Source organism: Fringilla coelebs, assembly GCF_963513975.1.
Source record: "Fringilla coelebs genome assembly, chromosome: 1".
In the NCBI taxonomy this organism is placed as follows: domain Eukaryota; kingdom Metazoa; phylum Chordata; class Aves; order Passeriformes; family Fringillidae; genus Fringilla; species Fringilla coelebs.
This window is the reverse complement of record NC_140028.1, coordinates 47,836,579-47,853,845: the sequence shown is the minus strand read 5'-3', so window position 1 is coordinate 47,853,845 and position 17,267 is coordinate 47,836,579. Positions and strand designations below refer to the sequence as shown.

At 37.4% G+C, this 17,267-nt stretch overlaps 1 protein-coding gene across 1 annotated transcript in view; it reads left to right on the top strand.

Annotated features, from left to right (window-relative positions):
* LAMA3 (laminin subunit alpha 3) overlaps nt 1-12,794 on the top strand; it is a 105,792-nt gene extending 92,998 nt beyond the window's left edge. Inside the window, exons 61-77 of the mRNA XM_084204351.1 lie at nt 280-413; nt 906-1,053; nt 1,917-2,036; nt 2,943-3,067; nt 3,418-3,538; nt 4,674-4,814; nt 5,538-5,668; nt 6,516-6,650; nt 8,781-8,925; nt 9,221-9,372; nt 9,759-9,948; nt 10,242-10,382; nt 11,185-11,344; nt 11,477-11,604; nt 11,723-11,816; nt 12,155-12,274; nt 12,441-12,794. Coding sequence (XP_084060477.1) covers nt 280-413; nt 906-1,053; nt 1,917-2,036; nt 2,943-3,067; nt 3,418-3,538; nt 4,674-4,814; nt 5,538-5,668; nt 6,516-6,650; nt 8,781-8,925; nt 9,221-9,372; nt 9,759-9,948; nt 10,242-10,382; nt 11,185-11,344; nt 11,477-11,604; nt 11,723-11,816; nt 12,155-12,274; nt 12,441-12,586 — 2,331 coding nt within the window. The 3' untranslated portion in view covers nt 12,587-12,794. The remainder of the gene's footprint in view (nt 1-279; nt 414-905; nt 1,054-1,916; nt 2,037-2,942; nt 3,068-3,417; nt 3,539-4,673; nt 4,815-5,537; nt 5,669-6,515; nt 6,651-8,780; nt 8,926-9,220; nt 9,373-9,758; nt 9,949-10,241; nt 10,383-11,184; nt 11,345-11,476; nt 11,605-11,722; nt 11,817-12,154; nt 12,275-12,440) is intronic.
* Nucleotides 12,795-17,267: the final 4,473 nt, after the last annotated feature.

The window sequence follows — 17,267 nt, the reverse complement described above, 5'->3', positions numbered from 1 at the left end:
TGATATTTCACTTACCAAGGAAAGCATGACACCTGTCCAGCCCTGCTAAGTACTGTTCCCAATCCATGTGACTCTACTTTAAATTGTGCTGCAGTACACCTAGAGTCATATCAGATAATCTGAGTATTGTATGCAAGCATGTAGTATCTTTTTTTACATATTTAGAATGTCTTATTCTGTGTCTTAATAATATTTGCAGTAAGTTTTAGCAGTTAGACAGCAATGTAAAATTTTGTTAGCTAATGTTGATGAAATGGTTTTAATGGCACTGTTTTGCAGCCTCCAGATAATCTTAACTACCCTCGTTATGAAGGCTGCATTGAGTTAAACAGCCTAAATGAGCGTATTGTCAGCCTTTACAACTTCAAGAGGACTTTTAATCTCAACACCACTGAAGTGCAGCCCTGCAGAAGGTATGATACGAACACAGAAGTGTTTCACAGTTCTGTGATTTTATCATTATGAATTATTGTCTTTCACATCCAGACGAATAACCACTGTAGGTAATTTGGTGATTTTTTTCTAACTCTTGGCCATTATTACATTTCTTAGAAAAAATCCTCAGTAATGACGTGATTCACGTCTATGGCAATCTCAATCCATTTAAATTTAAGTGTTATAAAATCCAGACCCAATTTGTAGACTAAGGTGTTCATCTACTTTTTAAAGTAAATATTACATTAAGTTCAAAAAATACAGTCATTAATGATTTCCTCTCTAAAGATCATATTTGTGCATCTGATAGAAGCCTACAGCCAGTGGAAGGTTTTCTCTCTGCTTGGGTTAGATCAGAATTTGGCCCTATACCAAATGCTTTTACTTAAGCTTTTTTAAAATTATAATGGCAGTAAGTCCAAGTGGTAGAAGTTTGTGCTGACATAGATTCACACATTGAATTGTTACAGGTATAAAGAGGAGACTGACCAAAGCTATTTTGAGGGCACTGGTTATGCCAGTGTCACAGCGGGAGAAAGAAGTGGTGAACGAGTTCGGTACGAGCAGACAATTGAGACGACTGCAGATGAAGGCATCGTGTTCTTTGCAGCAAATGGGGTAATGTGTGGAATGCTTCTGTCTGTTCTGTAGTGCAAGAACATCTTAAAAATCTTGCTTAATAAAGAACATGTTAGATACAGTAATAACTGTAAGGAAATTACTGTAAGAGTTAATAAGAGTCTTAAAAATGTTATTTTCATCTGTGTGGAAAATCAGTAGATATTGCTTTATGTTTAATGTCATATGGTTTAGTCTTAGGTAGTTGTGACTGTGAGTTGGACTTATGGGTCCCTTCCAGCTTGAGCTATTCAATGATTCTACCATGGTTGCTGAATACTCACTTTGTCAAGGCTGAGTAAAAAATCATTCCAAGAAGCTCCTCCATTAGGCCATGCAGAGAATTCAGAACTGGGGGCAGGAAGGGAAGAATGTAATTGGGATCAAACCAGTATTGGAATATTGAAATCCTTCAAAATTGGAAGTGCACTCTTCCCAAATCTAGATATGTGCGGAAACAGAGTAAGAAGGAATATAGAAGTGGCATGATGACTTATACCTGTAAAGATGCTCAAAACCACAATGCTGCTACTTATCTAATAATCTTGTAGGCATATTTGCAATCACCAGGACATATTCTGTAATTTATAATTTTTCAATGCTGTAAAAGGTCAGTAGACATTTGAAATGTGAAATGACCTGCATCCTTTAGAGATTTGGAGCTGATAGCAGGTCTGTTTATAATAGTTTAAAATAATTATGATTGATTAGTGTAAGTTTTAGGCTTTGTGTTATCCTTTCCCCAAAAAGCTTTCTAGAAGTAACTAGATAGCTTTGTTAAAATTATTCATATGACAGTGAAATATATATCTGAAATCATAGCAGTTTAATTGTGTTGGTGTGTTTGTATTTTTTTATTGCAGGATCAGTTCATCAGTGTGCTCATTAGAAATGGTCATACAGTTTTTAGATACAAACTTCACTCTGAAACTCCAGAAGAAGTAGAAGCCAAAAAAACTGTAAATGATGGAACATATCAACAAGTATGTAATTTTAAAAAATCAAGGGATCATTATTTGTAAAAATACACATTAACTGAAACTGTCCTGTTGTAAAGTTTAGTTGTGGAGTTTTCCTTTTGTGTGAGGAAATCAAGTCACTGGAGACTAGTTTGGAGATGTGAAAATGAATCTTTCTCTTGTCCTGCTTTAATGTGAATAGTTAAGTTTTAACGGTGAAACCACCAAAGGAAAAAAATTTTTAGAGCAATGTTTTACATAAAGATATTTGTGTACAATGAAATTATTTGCATTAGTTTCATACTTAGATTAGTGTTTTCACCACCTAAGGGTTTATTTCTTCAGGGTGGGCTGATCTTTTTAGAGATTACTGTTTTTGCAGTCTTTTTTGTTGTTTGTTGCCTTAGGTGCCGTCCAGCTCTTTTGTAGCACTGCCAAAGTGAAATCATAAAGACATTGTTAAAAACCATTGATTTCCTTGTTGATTAGTTATCCCTTTTCCCCGTAATATATTTCCAACTTAATAGTGTAAACTGCAGGGTTAGCTGCAAGCAATCTGTATGCTTTACTGGGTTAAGTTACCTTCAGCCAGCTGACTGACTTAGTTTTTATATCAGGCAGCAGCTTCTGAATCTTCAGCTACAAAGACAAGACAGTATCTGAATCTTAGGGGTAGTGTGTTCTTAGGGCAATCTTTCAGATGAAAATAAAACCTCACCTTGTATTTGGAGAGTTAACATTTTTCTTGCTTTGACTAAATGCCCAAAGCTTGCAAAGTACCTTTGAAGTACTGCAGTTATCCTTGATTTAAGTCACTAGTAAACAAGAGGAGGGAAAAAAAACATCACTGCTCTGTGGGGGTACTTTTAATCAGGTAAATGATTTTTGTTTCTGCCAAGTGAAGTGGTTCTCATTTTTCATGTATTTCAGATTAATTTGGTGCTTGACCGAAGAAACAAAGTTGTGTACGTCAGTCCTGGCATTAGAGCCAACATACAAGTCTTCAATTTCACTGAGTACTACCTAGGTGGAGTTCCATCTTTTCTACGGGAACGGTGAGTAACTATAAAAAGACTGTAATATACAGGTTTTGTAGGGAAACTCCATCTAAACTCTTTCCTTACATAATTTCTTTCATGCTCTGTATCGACTATCTAATGTGATATAAAAAAACAAGTGTATAATACATGATCATGATCTGTGATTTTTGGCTAATGGTGAGATCTTTGTTGTAGCTCATCCTAAAGACTGGATTTGATTATCATGAGTATGTGTACACAAGAAAGATTGCTCTTGTTCTCTTTTTCTATTTCTTATATTGTCAGCATTTATAGGTTACTATAGCGGTGTGTGCTTTGAAATGCCAGGCTACTGAACTCTTTTTCCTTCCCCTCCCTGAAACCAGCTTTAATATATCCACACCTCCATTCCGGGGCTGCATGAAGAATGTGAAAAACCCAAGCACTGCATCTGTTGTTTTTGATAAGACTTTTGGTGTCAGCAAGAAATGTTCAGATGACTGGAAGGTAACAAATACATTTCCTCAAAAACTTCTGCTGGAGTTCACAGACTCTGGTTTGTCTGTAACTCCTGGACCATTATGTTTTGCTAAAGTCAAAAATTATATTTGGTTAACATGTGATGGCAGTTAAAGAACTGGGATTGGGTGTGAAGATGCAGAAATAAAAGAGACACCAGCCCTATTGTGAGACACCAGCTTGTTACAGCGCATAGTCCACCCTCTTATTTAATACTGTTTACAGTTAAGTATTCATATTTACCATGTAAGCTTGTTGGCTTCCAGTTGCTGTTATTGATTAGGCTGGAATACTTTATACTACTCTGTATCTTTCCTCCTGCCACGGTGTTTATGCTTCCTAATTAAATGACCCCTCAGCCTTTTTCCTTAAAAGATCTTAACAGACTACTTCCATCAAATTCTCACGTTCTAAGGCTCTACTCATCTGATTGTTTTGTAATTGTTTTCTGTGCATCCTTGAGTTTTGCCATATTTTTTTTTTAAATAGGACAACATGACATTTCAGTGCTGGCTTAACTAGTGCTACATGGAGAGATTAAAACTATCCTTCTGCTTCTACTTACTGCTGCTTACATGGTGCATGATCTCATTTGCCCTTTTTACTACAGTGTTGCACTGAAAGTTTGTGCTTATTTTCTTTTACTTGTGGCATCTAAACCTTTCACAGAGCGATTTCTTCACAGACTATCTTTGCAGAGGATCTAATCGTCATTCTCTGTAGCTGCAAAACTTCTCATGTATTAAAAAGTGTCCAGTGACTCACACAGTTTCAATTATGTAGCTCATCTGCACAGCTTCATAGTTATGAACTATTCCTCCAGCTACTCAGCTTTGTCTCCTCAAATGTGACAACTTTCAAAGCCACAATAGCTAGAGATGAGCAGCTCATTATTCTCAGCAAGCCTCCTCTCTCCTTTTAGTGTTTCTCAGACCATAGTTAATGTTGGTGAAGCCAATTCTGACAGTCTGTTCTGTACTGAAATAATGGTTTTTGAGGTTTGCCTTGTGCTCGGTTTTGACTGGAACTGAACACAATTATGTTGAGTGGGGCAGCTGTTGTCTCATACTGGCATTTCTTCTGATTAAAAGGAAAATCACTTAAATAATTTTCTCTCTTTCAGCTTGTCAGATCTGCAGCTTTCTCCAAGGATGGAACACTGAGCCTGAGTGCAGCAGATTTCCCATTTCCGAAGGATTTCCAAGTTGGCTTTGGCTTTCAGACAAGAGCTTCTACTGGAACACTCTTAAATTACAATCTACGGGTATGAAACACATTCAGATTAGCATATGTGATGGGTTTTATCTCTGAATCAGTCGTTTCAGTTTGTGTCATAAGTCTCATGTAAATTCCTGTATTTTAAAGTAAGAAATGCCTTTTTTGAGCATGCATCTTGCCTGAGAAATGCATTCTGTCAGTTTCTTCACATGGCCAACAAGTAGTTTGAGTAACTGAACTTTGAACTAGAGCCTTCTGCAGAGTAGCTCACGCACCTGACACCAACATCCCAGCAAGAAAACTGTTGCTTAATTGGCTGGAAATTTTCTCAAGGAAAAATGGCACTCTGCCCACACAGAAATGTTACCATGTCCAAATAGGCAGAGGAGAAGGATTGGTATTGGCTGTGATCCCTCAGAAAGCAGGGAAGTTTAAGTAAAACCCATTCTGGCTGGCTGAAGGACCTAGGAAGTGAGTGCACACCAGGTATTTGAGAAGTGGAGAACTGACTCCTCTGCTTTTTGTAAAAATAAACTAGTATTTAAAATAAATGTTTGCTATTCAGAGGGCAGAGGTATTTTGAAATGGAAGCTGTGCTCATCATGCAGAACTTGGTACACATCTGGTACTAGATGACTGAGAAATGCAGGTCTAGTGTAAGAAAATTTGTTGCCTACTGGCACCCACTGAGAGCTGTATTTATGGCAGTAGCAAGAACTAAAGGCTTATGCATTTATTTAGCTGATCATTTTGTGGGGTTCTTTTGTAGCCTGATGTTCTTTCCATCTTTCTGAGTCCTGGCTCTGTAACTGCAAAGATACGAGATAAGGAAATTAAACTGGAAAAGAAATATGAAGATGGGTCAATGCATTATGTGACAGTAATGAAAACAGGCAACAGGTGAGTCCATTTCTTCATCTAGATCTTATAAGTAGTGGTTGGAGAAAGGAAATTCAAATTTTGGGGGACTAATTCTTTGGATAAACAGCTTAAAATGGTCTCTTCTAGCAGAGGATACCTAAATAATGAAGGGAAAGGAAATTTTTGTTCTATGAATATGGACGCTGGTACCTGTGATGTTTCAGCTGTACCCTACTATTTTATAGGCTGTGTGAGTTTTGATTGCTTGTCTAGTTGGAGCTTTGGAGTCTTTGGAGCTCTTCCCCTTCCCATAACCTTCTTGTGTGTCCCCTGTAAAGGACCTGGGAAGAAGCAAATGCTGTGTCTGTTTATTCAATAATGATCTGTTATGCAGATATTAGATGTTAGAAGAGACAATTTACTGAAAAGCTGCTAAATCATACTGATTGCTGTGTAATGCATGAAATTACATAAGTGTTCGTTGAAGTGGAAAGTTTTGAATGGTTGGCTGTAACTTTGGGTTATTGTAACTTAATACTATCTGTTTCATTTTGACACAAAGACTTAAATCCTGTCCCATAGTTGACAATGAGAGTTTTTTCATGAATTTCAATTGCACCAGGATTTCACCGTAGGACTGAAGTATGAACTTCAACTCTTGCTCATTAACTAATGTGGAAAAGCAGAGCAATTTCAAAGCAGTCAATAAGCACATACTGAAAAAGTCCCAGAACTAAGCTAATGAAGCTCTAGCATAAGCACAATTTAACAAGGAAACAGATCTGTCAGATTGTTCTTTTATATATATATATATATATATATATATTTAATTTAGTTTCCTAATTATTTCTTATATATCATGCTTATTTTCATTCACTTTTTTCAGAGTACATCTGATGGTTGATGATGAGTCAAAAGCCATTGACTCTCCCAGGTCATCAAACTCACAGGAATCAAACAGACCTATAAAATTTGGTGGAGATAGTTTTGAAGGTTGCATCTCAAACATCTTTATTGAAAGGTATTTGGCCTAAAAAGAATTATGTTTCATGCATTTTGGCCTGTTCTCCTTCTTAAATCATATTAAAATTACATTTTGCTAAATTACTTTTCTTCTACATGTGTGAAGCCTTCACAAATGCATAACTTTGCTGTCCTCAAAAACGCTTTCATTCAGGCATATTATACATGGGATCCAGTTATAATTAAATCTGCTGTTCAGATGTAAAATAATTTTAGTCTGAATCATACCTGTTTAGCAGTTTGTTAGCCAAAGAATGAACTCTGCAGAGTGAATTGGATATGTCCCTACAAGGCATCCAAAAAGATTTGCTAAATTGTCTTGTTATAGCTCCCCCGGGAACCACGTGGTGAAAGGAGCAAAGCTACTGACAGAATCAAACCAGTTACACAAACAAGTGGGACCATATGTGTAGAAATCATCTGTCTTATTTAGGCTGTTTCTTCTTCTCACATGTTTGTCTGATTATTAGAGACACCTTACAGGCAAAATTTAGAAGAAAAAATATGCATAGATATGTTTCTAGAAGACAAGCATTCCATGAGCCATAAGTCATGTCCCAGTGGGACTTTGTGTTAGTTAAGTTTTGATGAGTATTTATACATGTGTAGAGTTTTCAAAAATAGAGTATTTTGATTCAATTGTCATACCACCACAGAATGGGAAGGGCTGGAAGGCAGCTTTAGAGATCCTCTAGTTTTAGCCCCCTGCAATGGGCAGGGACACCTTCCACCTGACCAGGCTGCTCAAATTATGTCTTCATTTAAAACACTACGAGACAATCAAGTGATGCCAAGATGATTTTTTTCCTTTTCTTTTATGTACCTTTTATGTATCCTCAGTATTCCTAGCATGCAGACTTGTAATTCCTTAATTCTGATAACTCAGCATAGCCATAGTAGTCTGTTAAGCCAGGAGACCAAACATCCTAAACACCTTGTAGTAGGAGGCTAGAAAGCCCTACTCTGTCTTGAGAAACCAAGGCCCCCTCTAGAACATATCCTCTAAACTAAGATTCTGCCCATCCAGGGGAGAATTCCTTGGATGGGGGAATATCACACTATTCATCCAAGCCTCCCATTGGGGCATCCTTGTTAGATATCCCAGTTTGTAAGGTCTGTGAATTGTATATGTGATTTTATCATATGTGTGCATTGTGGTGCATCCCACCTTGGCAAAGTGGTGAACCATAAGGATCCTTATTAAAATACTGAGGTAAAAACCCCTTACCTACACCTTAACCTTGTCTGGCTCTCAGTTTTTTTAAGACCAGGAAAAGGCATCAGAAGTAACCTATATATATTAAACTTTCCATGAAAAAACAAATTTGGAAAGTTTTTGTGCCAAAATAGATGAAGAATAAATACTGTAGCTGGTCTGATGGAGTGAATAGAGAATGACCAGCATTCAAGAAGTTCAGGTTCTACTCACAAATCTACCACTCTTCTCATAGAAAACCACAAGCAAGGAGCTTTGTAGCTTTTTTGTAGCTGTGAAGTTTTTTGTAATTTACTGATTAGAGATGCTTTATACAACTTATAAAATTATAGTATTGCTTAATACTATTCTTTATACACAGGGTAAATTTGCTTTGACAGTCTTCCTGATAATTTGGTTATAGTACTAGAGGTAAACGTGAAGTTGTGACAGGCTTTGTCCCTTTACAAAACTCAATAGAACATCTTATTTAAGGAGAGAGTGAAGCAGGACCTGATGATGTTATATTTTCTTGATTTGAAACTGTTTATGTATAATTACCAATCAAAGTTTTATAGTCTTTATAGATTCAGAAATGTTAATCAAGGCTGCTGTCATTTTTTCCTCTTTTTTCAAGAACCACATATGTTTGTGTTTTTTAAATAGGTTTTAGCAAAAATTACTTTGTTCAGAAAAGATGAGAACAGAAATCAGAGTTTTTCTATAGCCAAAAAGAAATGGGCAGAACCAGGGAAAATATGATTTACAGCATTGAATGTACATTTCTCATTGAAAAATAAAAATTGATACTTCACTATTGTGTCACTGGGAAATGTATTTTGTGCAGAACACATTTTTACAATATGTTTGTTGTTGGTTACACTAAAGGAAAGGAATGCTGAGTCACAGCACTTACTGCTTTCATCATTACAGGGTAGGTCAGCTCCCCGAAGTTCAAAATCTTGTCACTAATACTGGGAAGACTGGTGTGTCCCTTGGAGCTTGCCAGGAATATGAAAACCTTGAACCAATGCTACTGCAGGAATTTAAAAATCCTCTCAGGCTTAAGATGCTCAAGGTATGCTTATTGTTACTGTCATCTTTGGTCCATATTGATGCCCAGGGTTTCCATCATTTCTGGAACTGAGATTCAGATGTTCTTTCTTTTCTTCCATCTCACATCTGAAGCAAGTTCTCACCGTGTTGCAGTTTCATGCTAAACCCACACCTGTCTAGAATGACAACAGCTATTCTGTCTTTTAGGGAAGGCTGCTTACTGCCTTAGCTGGGAGCTCTTGAAAGTGTTGTTGATTGAAATGTTTCTATTTATGTGCACATATAATAAATGTTTCAATTCTGTCTTATGTGCACAGAATGAAAAATACCTTGATTATTTGAAAGCTGCTAACATGCAGAACCACGCTATACCAGCTCCATTACATGACAGCAGTGAAGCATATCTCCTTGGAAGCATCCCAAACAGTTTCATATCCTACATGTTTTCTCCATTGTTATCTACAGACAGGTAATAAAAATGTTCTCTGTTCTCCTTCTAGTGCTTGAATTGTTGAAGCTGCTTGACTCTTAGGGTGCTGATTTTCTTCTTGTTCATATGTTGGGCCATAACAAAAGATGGTCCTAAAAGTTCAGGCTTTTTTTTTCCTGTGCAAACATTTACCTAAACTGAATAGATTGAATGGGTTGTGGTGAACAATTACAGTGCCTATTAATGCCAGTTCCTAAGCCTGAATGTGTCAAGTTTCATTCACATTCAGAAATGCAGTGCATAATGCCATAATTCTTCCCAAATGCTGTTCTGCATTTCCCAAATGGAGTTTCACTGGAGAACAGAAAAGATACCACAACCAACAAAATAGACCTATACTGGAATATGCTTACTTTCCACTACAGGTTGCATTTCTCTGTAGATGTACGGACTCGATCATCAAGAGGATTAATAGTTTTCATGGAGGAAAGCTCTGAGGACTCTTATATGGCTCTCCACATTTCAAAAGGACGTTTTGTCTTTTCACTTGGCTCTGGAGAAAAACAAATCAAAGTCAGAACCAATATTAAATACAATGATGGGCAATGGCACACTGTAAGTAATATGGAAGCACAGCGATAGCATAACTAGCATTCAGCAGGCACAGCCTATTGCATTTTTAAGAGAATAGAAACTCAGTTTTTGTCATCAGAAATTAATTCCTATGCCTGCAAGTTCATGTAGTTGACAGGTCTCTGAGAGACCTTATTGAGACTGATGGTCCCAGGATGTTACTTTCAGTTTATATATTTCAACAACATGGTATTTAATTTAAAGACAAAGAAAATATGCAATGGCTTTTGTTGTCTTTTGGGTTTTTTATTCTGTTATCCTTGCCTCCTGGAAAGGTGGTCTTCAGCACAGATGGGAAGAACGCCCGCCTTGTCGTTGATGGTCTAAGGGCCCAGCACAGAAAATTGGCAACAAATTCTGCCATCGACATTAAGCCACCAGTCTACGTGGGAGGGCTGCCACCACTGAAGAGACAGGTAAATAATTGACAAATCCACCCACGCACACTCCCCATGCTGCACTAATTATATGGGAAAGTCTTTAATACGCAGGATTTCCATGCTGAAAAGCTTTGGGGAGGATTTCCAAGGACCACGCGTGCACCATCTGTGGCTGGTGTTTGCAGTGGCTCATTATGGATCTTTTTCCTCACTTGTTCACACAGCCTTCACCTGGACCCATACTTTCAATATGTTGCTGAGACACTGATGAAAACCATGTACTCTTTTCATTTTTATTCCTTAAACATAGAGAAGACCAAAGTCACATTTTTAATTCCAGAAATACCATCTTTCTGCAGAACATTTGCCTCAATAGACTAAGCAATAATTAGTAGAAAAGCAAAAGAATCATTCTCATTAAGGAATTGTGGATGTAGAACTGGATTTGAATCTGAAATACATGTGGTTTCTATTTAAAAAAGAGGACAGTTAATGATCCAGGGTATTTTATAAAGCCAGATTTAAATAAACAGACTTAGAAAGGGAAGGGCTGCTTCAGGGATTTCACAATTCCTCTTGCATTGTCTTTTTGACACATCATTGGGAAGTATGTTTTACTAGCAGGAGTCATGTTAATTCAAAATCAACTCTTACTGAGTTTCAAGCACTTTTTTAGAATTTTGGAATACCTTTTCACGGCATCAAAGATGGGTACTAGGTGCCTTTAGTGCCAGTTGGCTTTCTATAGTCCAACAGTCCAAAACAACCAATGTTTGATATTATTGATAAAAAAGAAGCCATAATGCTTCAGTATTCATGTTTTGAAATATGCTTTCAGAATATGCCAATGAAGAGTTTCAAGGGCTGCCTGAGGAATTTTAAGATGAATGGAAAAGCCATGAATGCACCTCAACAAAAACATGGCATACTTCCATGTCTGGATGTTCCCGTGGACACAGGGATTTACTTCTTTAATGAAGGAGGATATATCACCATTGGTAAGCTGTGTAGAGATTATGGTATATGGAATTGTGTGAAGCACATAGGTGTATGGGTTACTTGTTTTCTCATGGTTTTCCAATTATCTCCACCTATGATCATCCTTCTCCCCACTGTTTAATTCTCCACAGGTAATTTGCTGATGGGTTTGGATTTCAGGATTGTATTTACCGTTCGACCGAGGAGTTCCATAGGTGTACTCCTCCATGCTGGAAGCAAGCAAGACAACTACTTGACTGTTTACATGAAGGGAGGAAAGGTGGGTACAGACTGTGTCCATTCCAGCTGTATTGCCCTCATTCAGCAGGGGGAATTCTGACCTTCCCCTGTTGCTCCTGTTCTTTGTCACAGTAGCTTAACAAGTAACTTCTCTACAGGTGATTGCTGCTGGAAATAGTGATGCTGGAGAATTCCAGGCGTCAGTCACACCTAAGAAACCTCTGTCTGACGGACAGTGGCATACCATTGCAGGTACATTGTACATACCATTTCTTCTGAAGCTTTGAAGGGACGGTGGGCACAGAGCACTGCAGCTCCAAATTTTTATTAATCATTTCACTTGTTTAGTCTGAGAATACTCTTTAGAACAATGTGTCTTGTGTTAATTCAAGGCTTTATGTAAGATTTTTTTGGTAGGCTCTGTTAAGCCTCAGATGATCTAGGTTTCTCAGTCTGACTCTGAATTAAAATAAAATCTGGTTTTTTCTGTGCCTTAAATTTCAAGAAAGATCTATTTAAAAAGAGTGCCATATCTGACTGATTCTTTAATAGGGTTGTGAAAGAGTTCTTATTTACCTGCTTCTTTGCAGTCTCTCAGAAAGAGAACACAGTGCAGCTAGAGGTGGGCACACAGAGTAACTATACCACTGTACTTCAACCCTCTCGTCCTAGACGTGTGTATCAGCCACTCTACTTTGGCAAAATTCCAGGTAATATTATTGCTTCTTATTTTTTTCATGTTTTTTCCTTTCCAAAACATAGGTCCCATCCATTCATGTTCTCCTTTATCATTTCCCCTCTTTTGAAAGCCCTGCCGTAATTAATGTTCTTTAAAATAATTCTTATTAACTTGGTCTTTCCACCTTGGCTTTGTAGCAAATTTGGACACCCCATGGCTTCCAGCTGAAGACCCATTTTTTGGCTGTCTTCGAAATATTACCATCAATGACAAACACGTCTCCACCAGGAGGATTTCAGAGGTTCATGGTGCAGTGAATTTGCAAGGGTGCCCAGAGAAGTAACTCTGTTGTTACAGTTGTCGTGCACACACCGGGCTGCGTGGATTCCCCTTTGCTGACCAGCATCAGGCTGCTTCTTCCAAACAGCCGGTGAGCAAATGCATCCTCTGGATGTGGACTGTGCCAAAGCAAACGAAAAGTATTTGCTTTGACAAACTCCCTTTTAAATGTCATTGATTTCTGAGGTAATCCATTGTGCCTTTGGAGATATATGCAGAAAATGTAATTGCATATATCCTACTGGGTCAAATTATGCTCTCATCCACCACAGCAGAGACTTGAGCAACTCCAGTGTCTTAATTCTCCTTAATGTTGGCCATCTTGAGAGCAAATTTGATCCATTAATATAAAGAATTTTATAAAAATATAAATCTCTTTGGATTGTTGCTTATACAGAAATGTACATTGATGTTCAAAGTAATAATAATAATAATAATATAAATGGAGTTTGAAGCACTTTAAGGAGTGAAACTCTGGGGGTTTGTTACAAAGTTAGGAATTTTGGGACCAAATAAATGCAGTATGTTCCTAAAACCTTTCATTTTCTTGTTTGGTTGTTTTAACCTGGTGGGTTTTTAATGTACTTTTTGAAGCTGCTAAATCCTGCTTGCTTTGTGCAAATATTTCTGTAGGTTTAAGATGCTGATTTGCCTGAATAAGCAGGTATCCATCATCTCTCCATCTCTGTTCATCACAATTTGATTATCTAAAAATCTCAAAAAGAGGGTCATTTTTTTGCAATCTTCAGAGACAGACAGTCTCTTCTGGAGGCAATTTTTTGCTTAATGAAATGAAGAAAAGTTTTATCGAGAATAGCAGCTGCATTTGTAGCACAAATTACAGGACTAACCCAGAAAAAATGTTTTCTTCAACATTCAAATCTTTCTTTTGTACCTGATTGTGACCCACAGCGGAGGGCAGGGAACCCACTTTGCTCTACTCTTCTGAGAAGAGGGGTGGACTGTATAGACTTGACATGGCTTCTTTTTCCACTGTCATTCAAAATCAGTCTGTTCAGAAGGAAATGGTTTTTTTAATTCCCAATCTCTGATGCCAACCCATCAGGCTGGAGGTGATGGGTTGAGAAATAATCTCTTGTGATAGCAACAACTGAATTCTTTCTATTTATAAAAGCTCAAATACTGCTCAAATACTCAGTTGACCAAAACTGTGAAAATACTCAATTCATTTACTGGCTTAATTAACACTAAAAGTTTCCAGAAGGAGAAAGGAGGAACAATTAAATTTTATCATGCAATTCTCTAATAACCTTCCCTATCTCATGCTCATCAGACAGCTCTGTGAGGCAGATTTTCCCAAACCACAAAAAAAGCCTTTTCATTCTTCTCTTACCACCCTCAGTGAAACAAAGTCAAAAGCCATGGTAAAGATTTTTGCATCACAACCTGGAACTAGTCCTGGATTTCAATTCCCCTCCATTTGATTTGATTTTCTCAGAAGTAGTTTTAATGCTGACAAAAAGAAATGAAAAATGTATAAAGACTTGAGTAAATATAAGATATATCGATCAGTAAGTATTAATTCCAATACAATACTACTTTTGCACAACAAAAAAATAGAAAAGTCTCCTTGGTTTTTAAGGTTCTTTGTGGTTGTTTGGGGGTTTTTTTCCCCACAATTTTTTCAGTTGTGTTGCTTCCACAGAGTCAGACACTCAATCATTGTTGGGACAATGAAAAAAAGCCAACTAGAGTTTCAGGTTCTGTGCTTTCACATAGGTAAATCTACATCAGGCTGAGGAACACTTAATAAAAACCTTTTTCACAGAATATTTTGAGTTGGAAGGAACCATCAAGGATCATCAAGTCCAGTGGATGATCTTAACATAAGGAAAGAAGTTGTTCTATTTCAATCAATGAAGAATTTTTATAATTGAAGAAATCCATGTGGACAGTGTGTTATGGGGTTTTTTAATTGTTAGAAGTAGTAGTTCCAAGACTTTCATCATCAGTGTTGCCATTTGACAATAACTTGCATGAATTATTTGCCTCTTTTGGCTGTAGCATTTCAGGTGTGCCCCCAAAACTAGCAATTCCCATGTTAGAATAAAATAGTCACACAGGAGAGGCTTTCCCTATAACATTTTATTCTGTAGTTATTTTACTAATCAAATACAATGTTCAGTACACTGAGAGCACATGGCTAAAAAACACACACTCTTTAACAGCGTGTTAGAGTTCTTCTGAATCCCAAATCAATTACAGAAGGAGAGCAGATTTCCACTCTACACTAAACCACATTGGTATTGTTAGCATCAAATCCCTCTCTTGTCCATATAAGTATCAAGGGCAAAGGGTTCTCATCCAGTTAATTTGGATTAAATTTAATAGGATCTTGTTATCTGAGGTGGATGACACCAAGGTCTGTGAGTTTCCATTTGTAATAACTACAAACCAAGCTAGATTATTGGCAGCTGAAAGACAGAAAGCCTAACACTGAGAACTGAGAGCAAATAAAATTAAATAGATCACAGGGCACTGTAGAAGGAAATACAGTCATTGTAGGAAAAAAAGCGGGTATATGTATAAAAAACTAAAACATACTGCCTTTTCACTGCTTATAAATGACTGTAATTTAAGCTTCTAATAACAAAAGCTTCCAACTAAAACTTTTAGCATTCTTTCTGTACCTGAGCTGAGGTTTTGTGCTTTTGTTTCTGTGGAGCTTTCATTTAAAACAGAGCCATTGACCTTTCACACTGTCACCAGCAACATGAATTGTGCAAGCTAACTTTCTGTGGTTTTGTAACCACTTCTTTGAGTCACCTGTGAGCCAATTCATTTTAGCTTTCCATCCTCTTTGCCTCTTCATAAGTCCTCCATGGGTATTTTTCATATAAGGTTTTTTTTTTTTTAATTATTATTTGGGGTATTTTCTCCGTTCTCCTTCCTTTCTGCCCTTCATAAAATAGCCTTGAAAATGCAGTCAGTGAAAACACTATAAATGTGTTACGGTTTTGTAATGGACTCTTCCCATGCTTTTTGCCTATTACCACTCTCTTTGTGGTTTTCTCATTTAAAAAAACCAAAAACCTCCTGCATCTTTCTCTAATGATGTAAGGAAATTTAGGACACAACCTTCTGTAAATGTCTGCATTTTCTAAAAATACATTAAATGGACATCCCTGGTAAAAGGGATATGTTAAAGGAGATGGTGCTATAATACAGTATTATAGCTTCACTGGAGACATTAAGGCTGCAAGGCAGAAACATAAACATCCTTTGTGCAGCTGGCCCAGACATCTTAAAATTGCAAGAGGCTGGTCATTGCCTGAGCTGCAATGAAGCACCCTCTGAGTATAAAGAATTGCAAGCAAAATAACCAATGAGTTTTTCTGTTTCTGTCAGTTTAGGGGATGCTCTGTTGCAATAAAACCAAACTGTGACCTGTTGGTCATATTGTATTGTGTCTCCTGCTTTGCAGCTGATAGCATAAGATCTTTTTAAAACATACTGCTGTCATTACTTTACACCTCAGCCAGTCACTATGTTTCCTACAGGTTGTTCTTAAATGTGAAGCACATGTGAAATTTCCATGAGAAACAATTTTTTTGTTAAGGTAGCACTCACTCGTTGAGAAGGATGGAACACTGCTGCATTGTCACACACAATAAAAAGAAAGGTAGTTGGCATCATGGCCTTTTGTCTCTGTTCAGTTATATTTAAATTGAGAGCAACCACAGTTTATTGTGTGGGAGCCTGTGTCTAAGATTTCTGTCACAGAAGGACTATGCACTGGTAAGAGTGAATAATTACATTTATAGTTGTGTCAGTAATTTATAAAATAATATGTATCATGGCTTAGGAATGGTGATTCACAGTTCAGTGCAGCCACTGAGGCTCTCCCAAACCACACTGACACTTGCCCACTCCTCCTTTCCCCTGTCCCTTCCTGGTCCGGCAGAGGAAATTGAGAATTAGGACACAAAAGGTGAAGATCACAGGTTGAGAAAAGAACAATTTACTGGAAACAGCAATGAGATAAGAAAATGAGCACTAATAGCAACAATATGAATAATGGCAGTATTATTCAAATAATATAAAGAGAGGGTGATTCATGAGCAAAGATGCTCACCAGGGACCCCTAAGACAATGAACCATGGCAGACAATGCTGCCATGGTTTTTTTTAACCAGAAGCCCTGTCCTCTCCCACAGAAGCCAGAGTCCCTTACCCCTGCTCCTGGCAATGACCTGAAGTGGTATGGAATAACTTCCTGCCATGCCCCTTGACCCATGCTCTCTCAGCTACTGCAAAAACTTAACTCTGTCCTGGCCGGAACTAAGGCAATTTGGAAAAGAACTATTAGAATTTCAATGGAGAAAGAATTGTTAAGATTGTTTTTTGATGCCTGAAGACATAACAAAGAAAAACATTTTAAAGGATAGAGAAATAAATGATTTTGTATCCAGCCAGCTCTTGCTGACACTGTTTTAATTAACAAGGTTAATTATTAGTATGATGAGCCAAAATCTATCAGCATGAGATGTTACTTAATAGAGGAGTTGTATAGACAGGTAACAGCACCTACCATAAATCTTAATTCTAGATCCTGATTACTTTCTGATCAGAATTACTGTCCTAATAGTACAAACCTAGAGAACCAGTGATATGCCCAGGCATGACTCCTGCGGTGAGGTCAAGGGCTTCAGCTAATAAAATTTA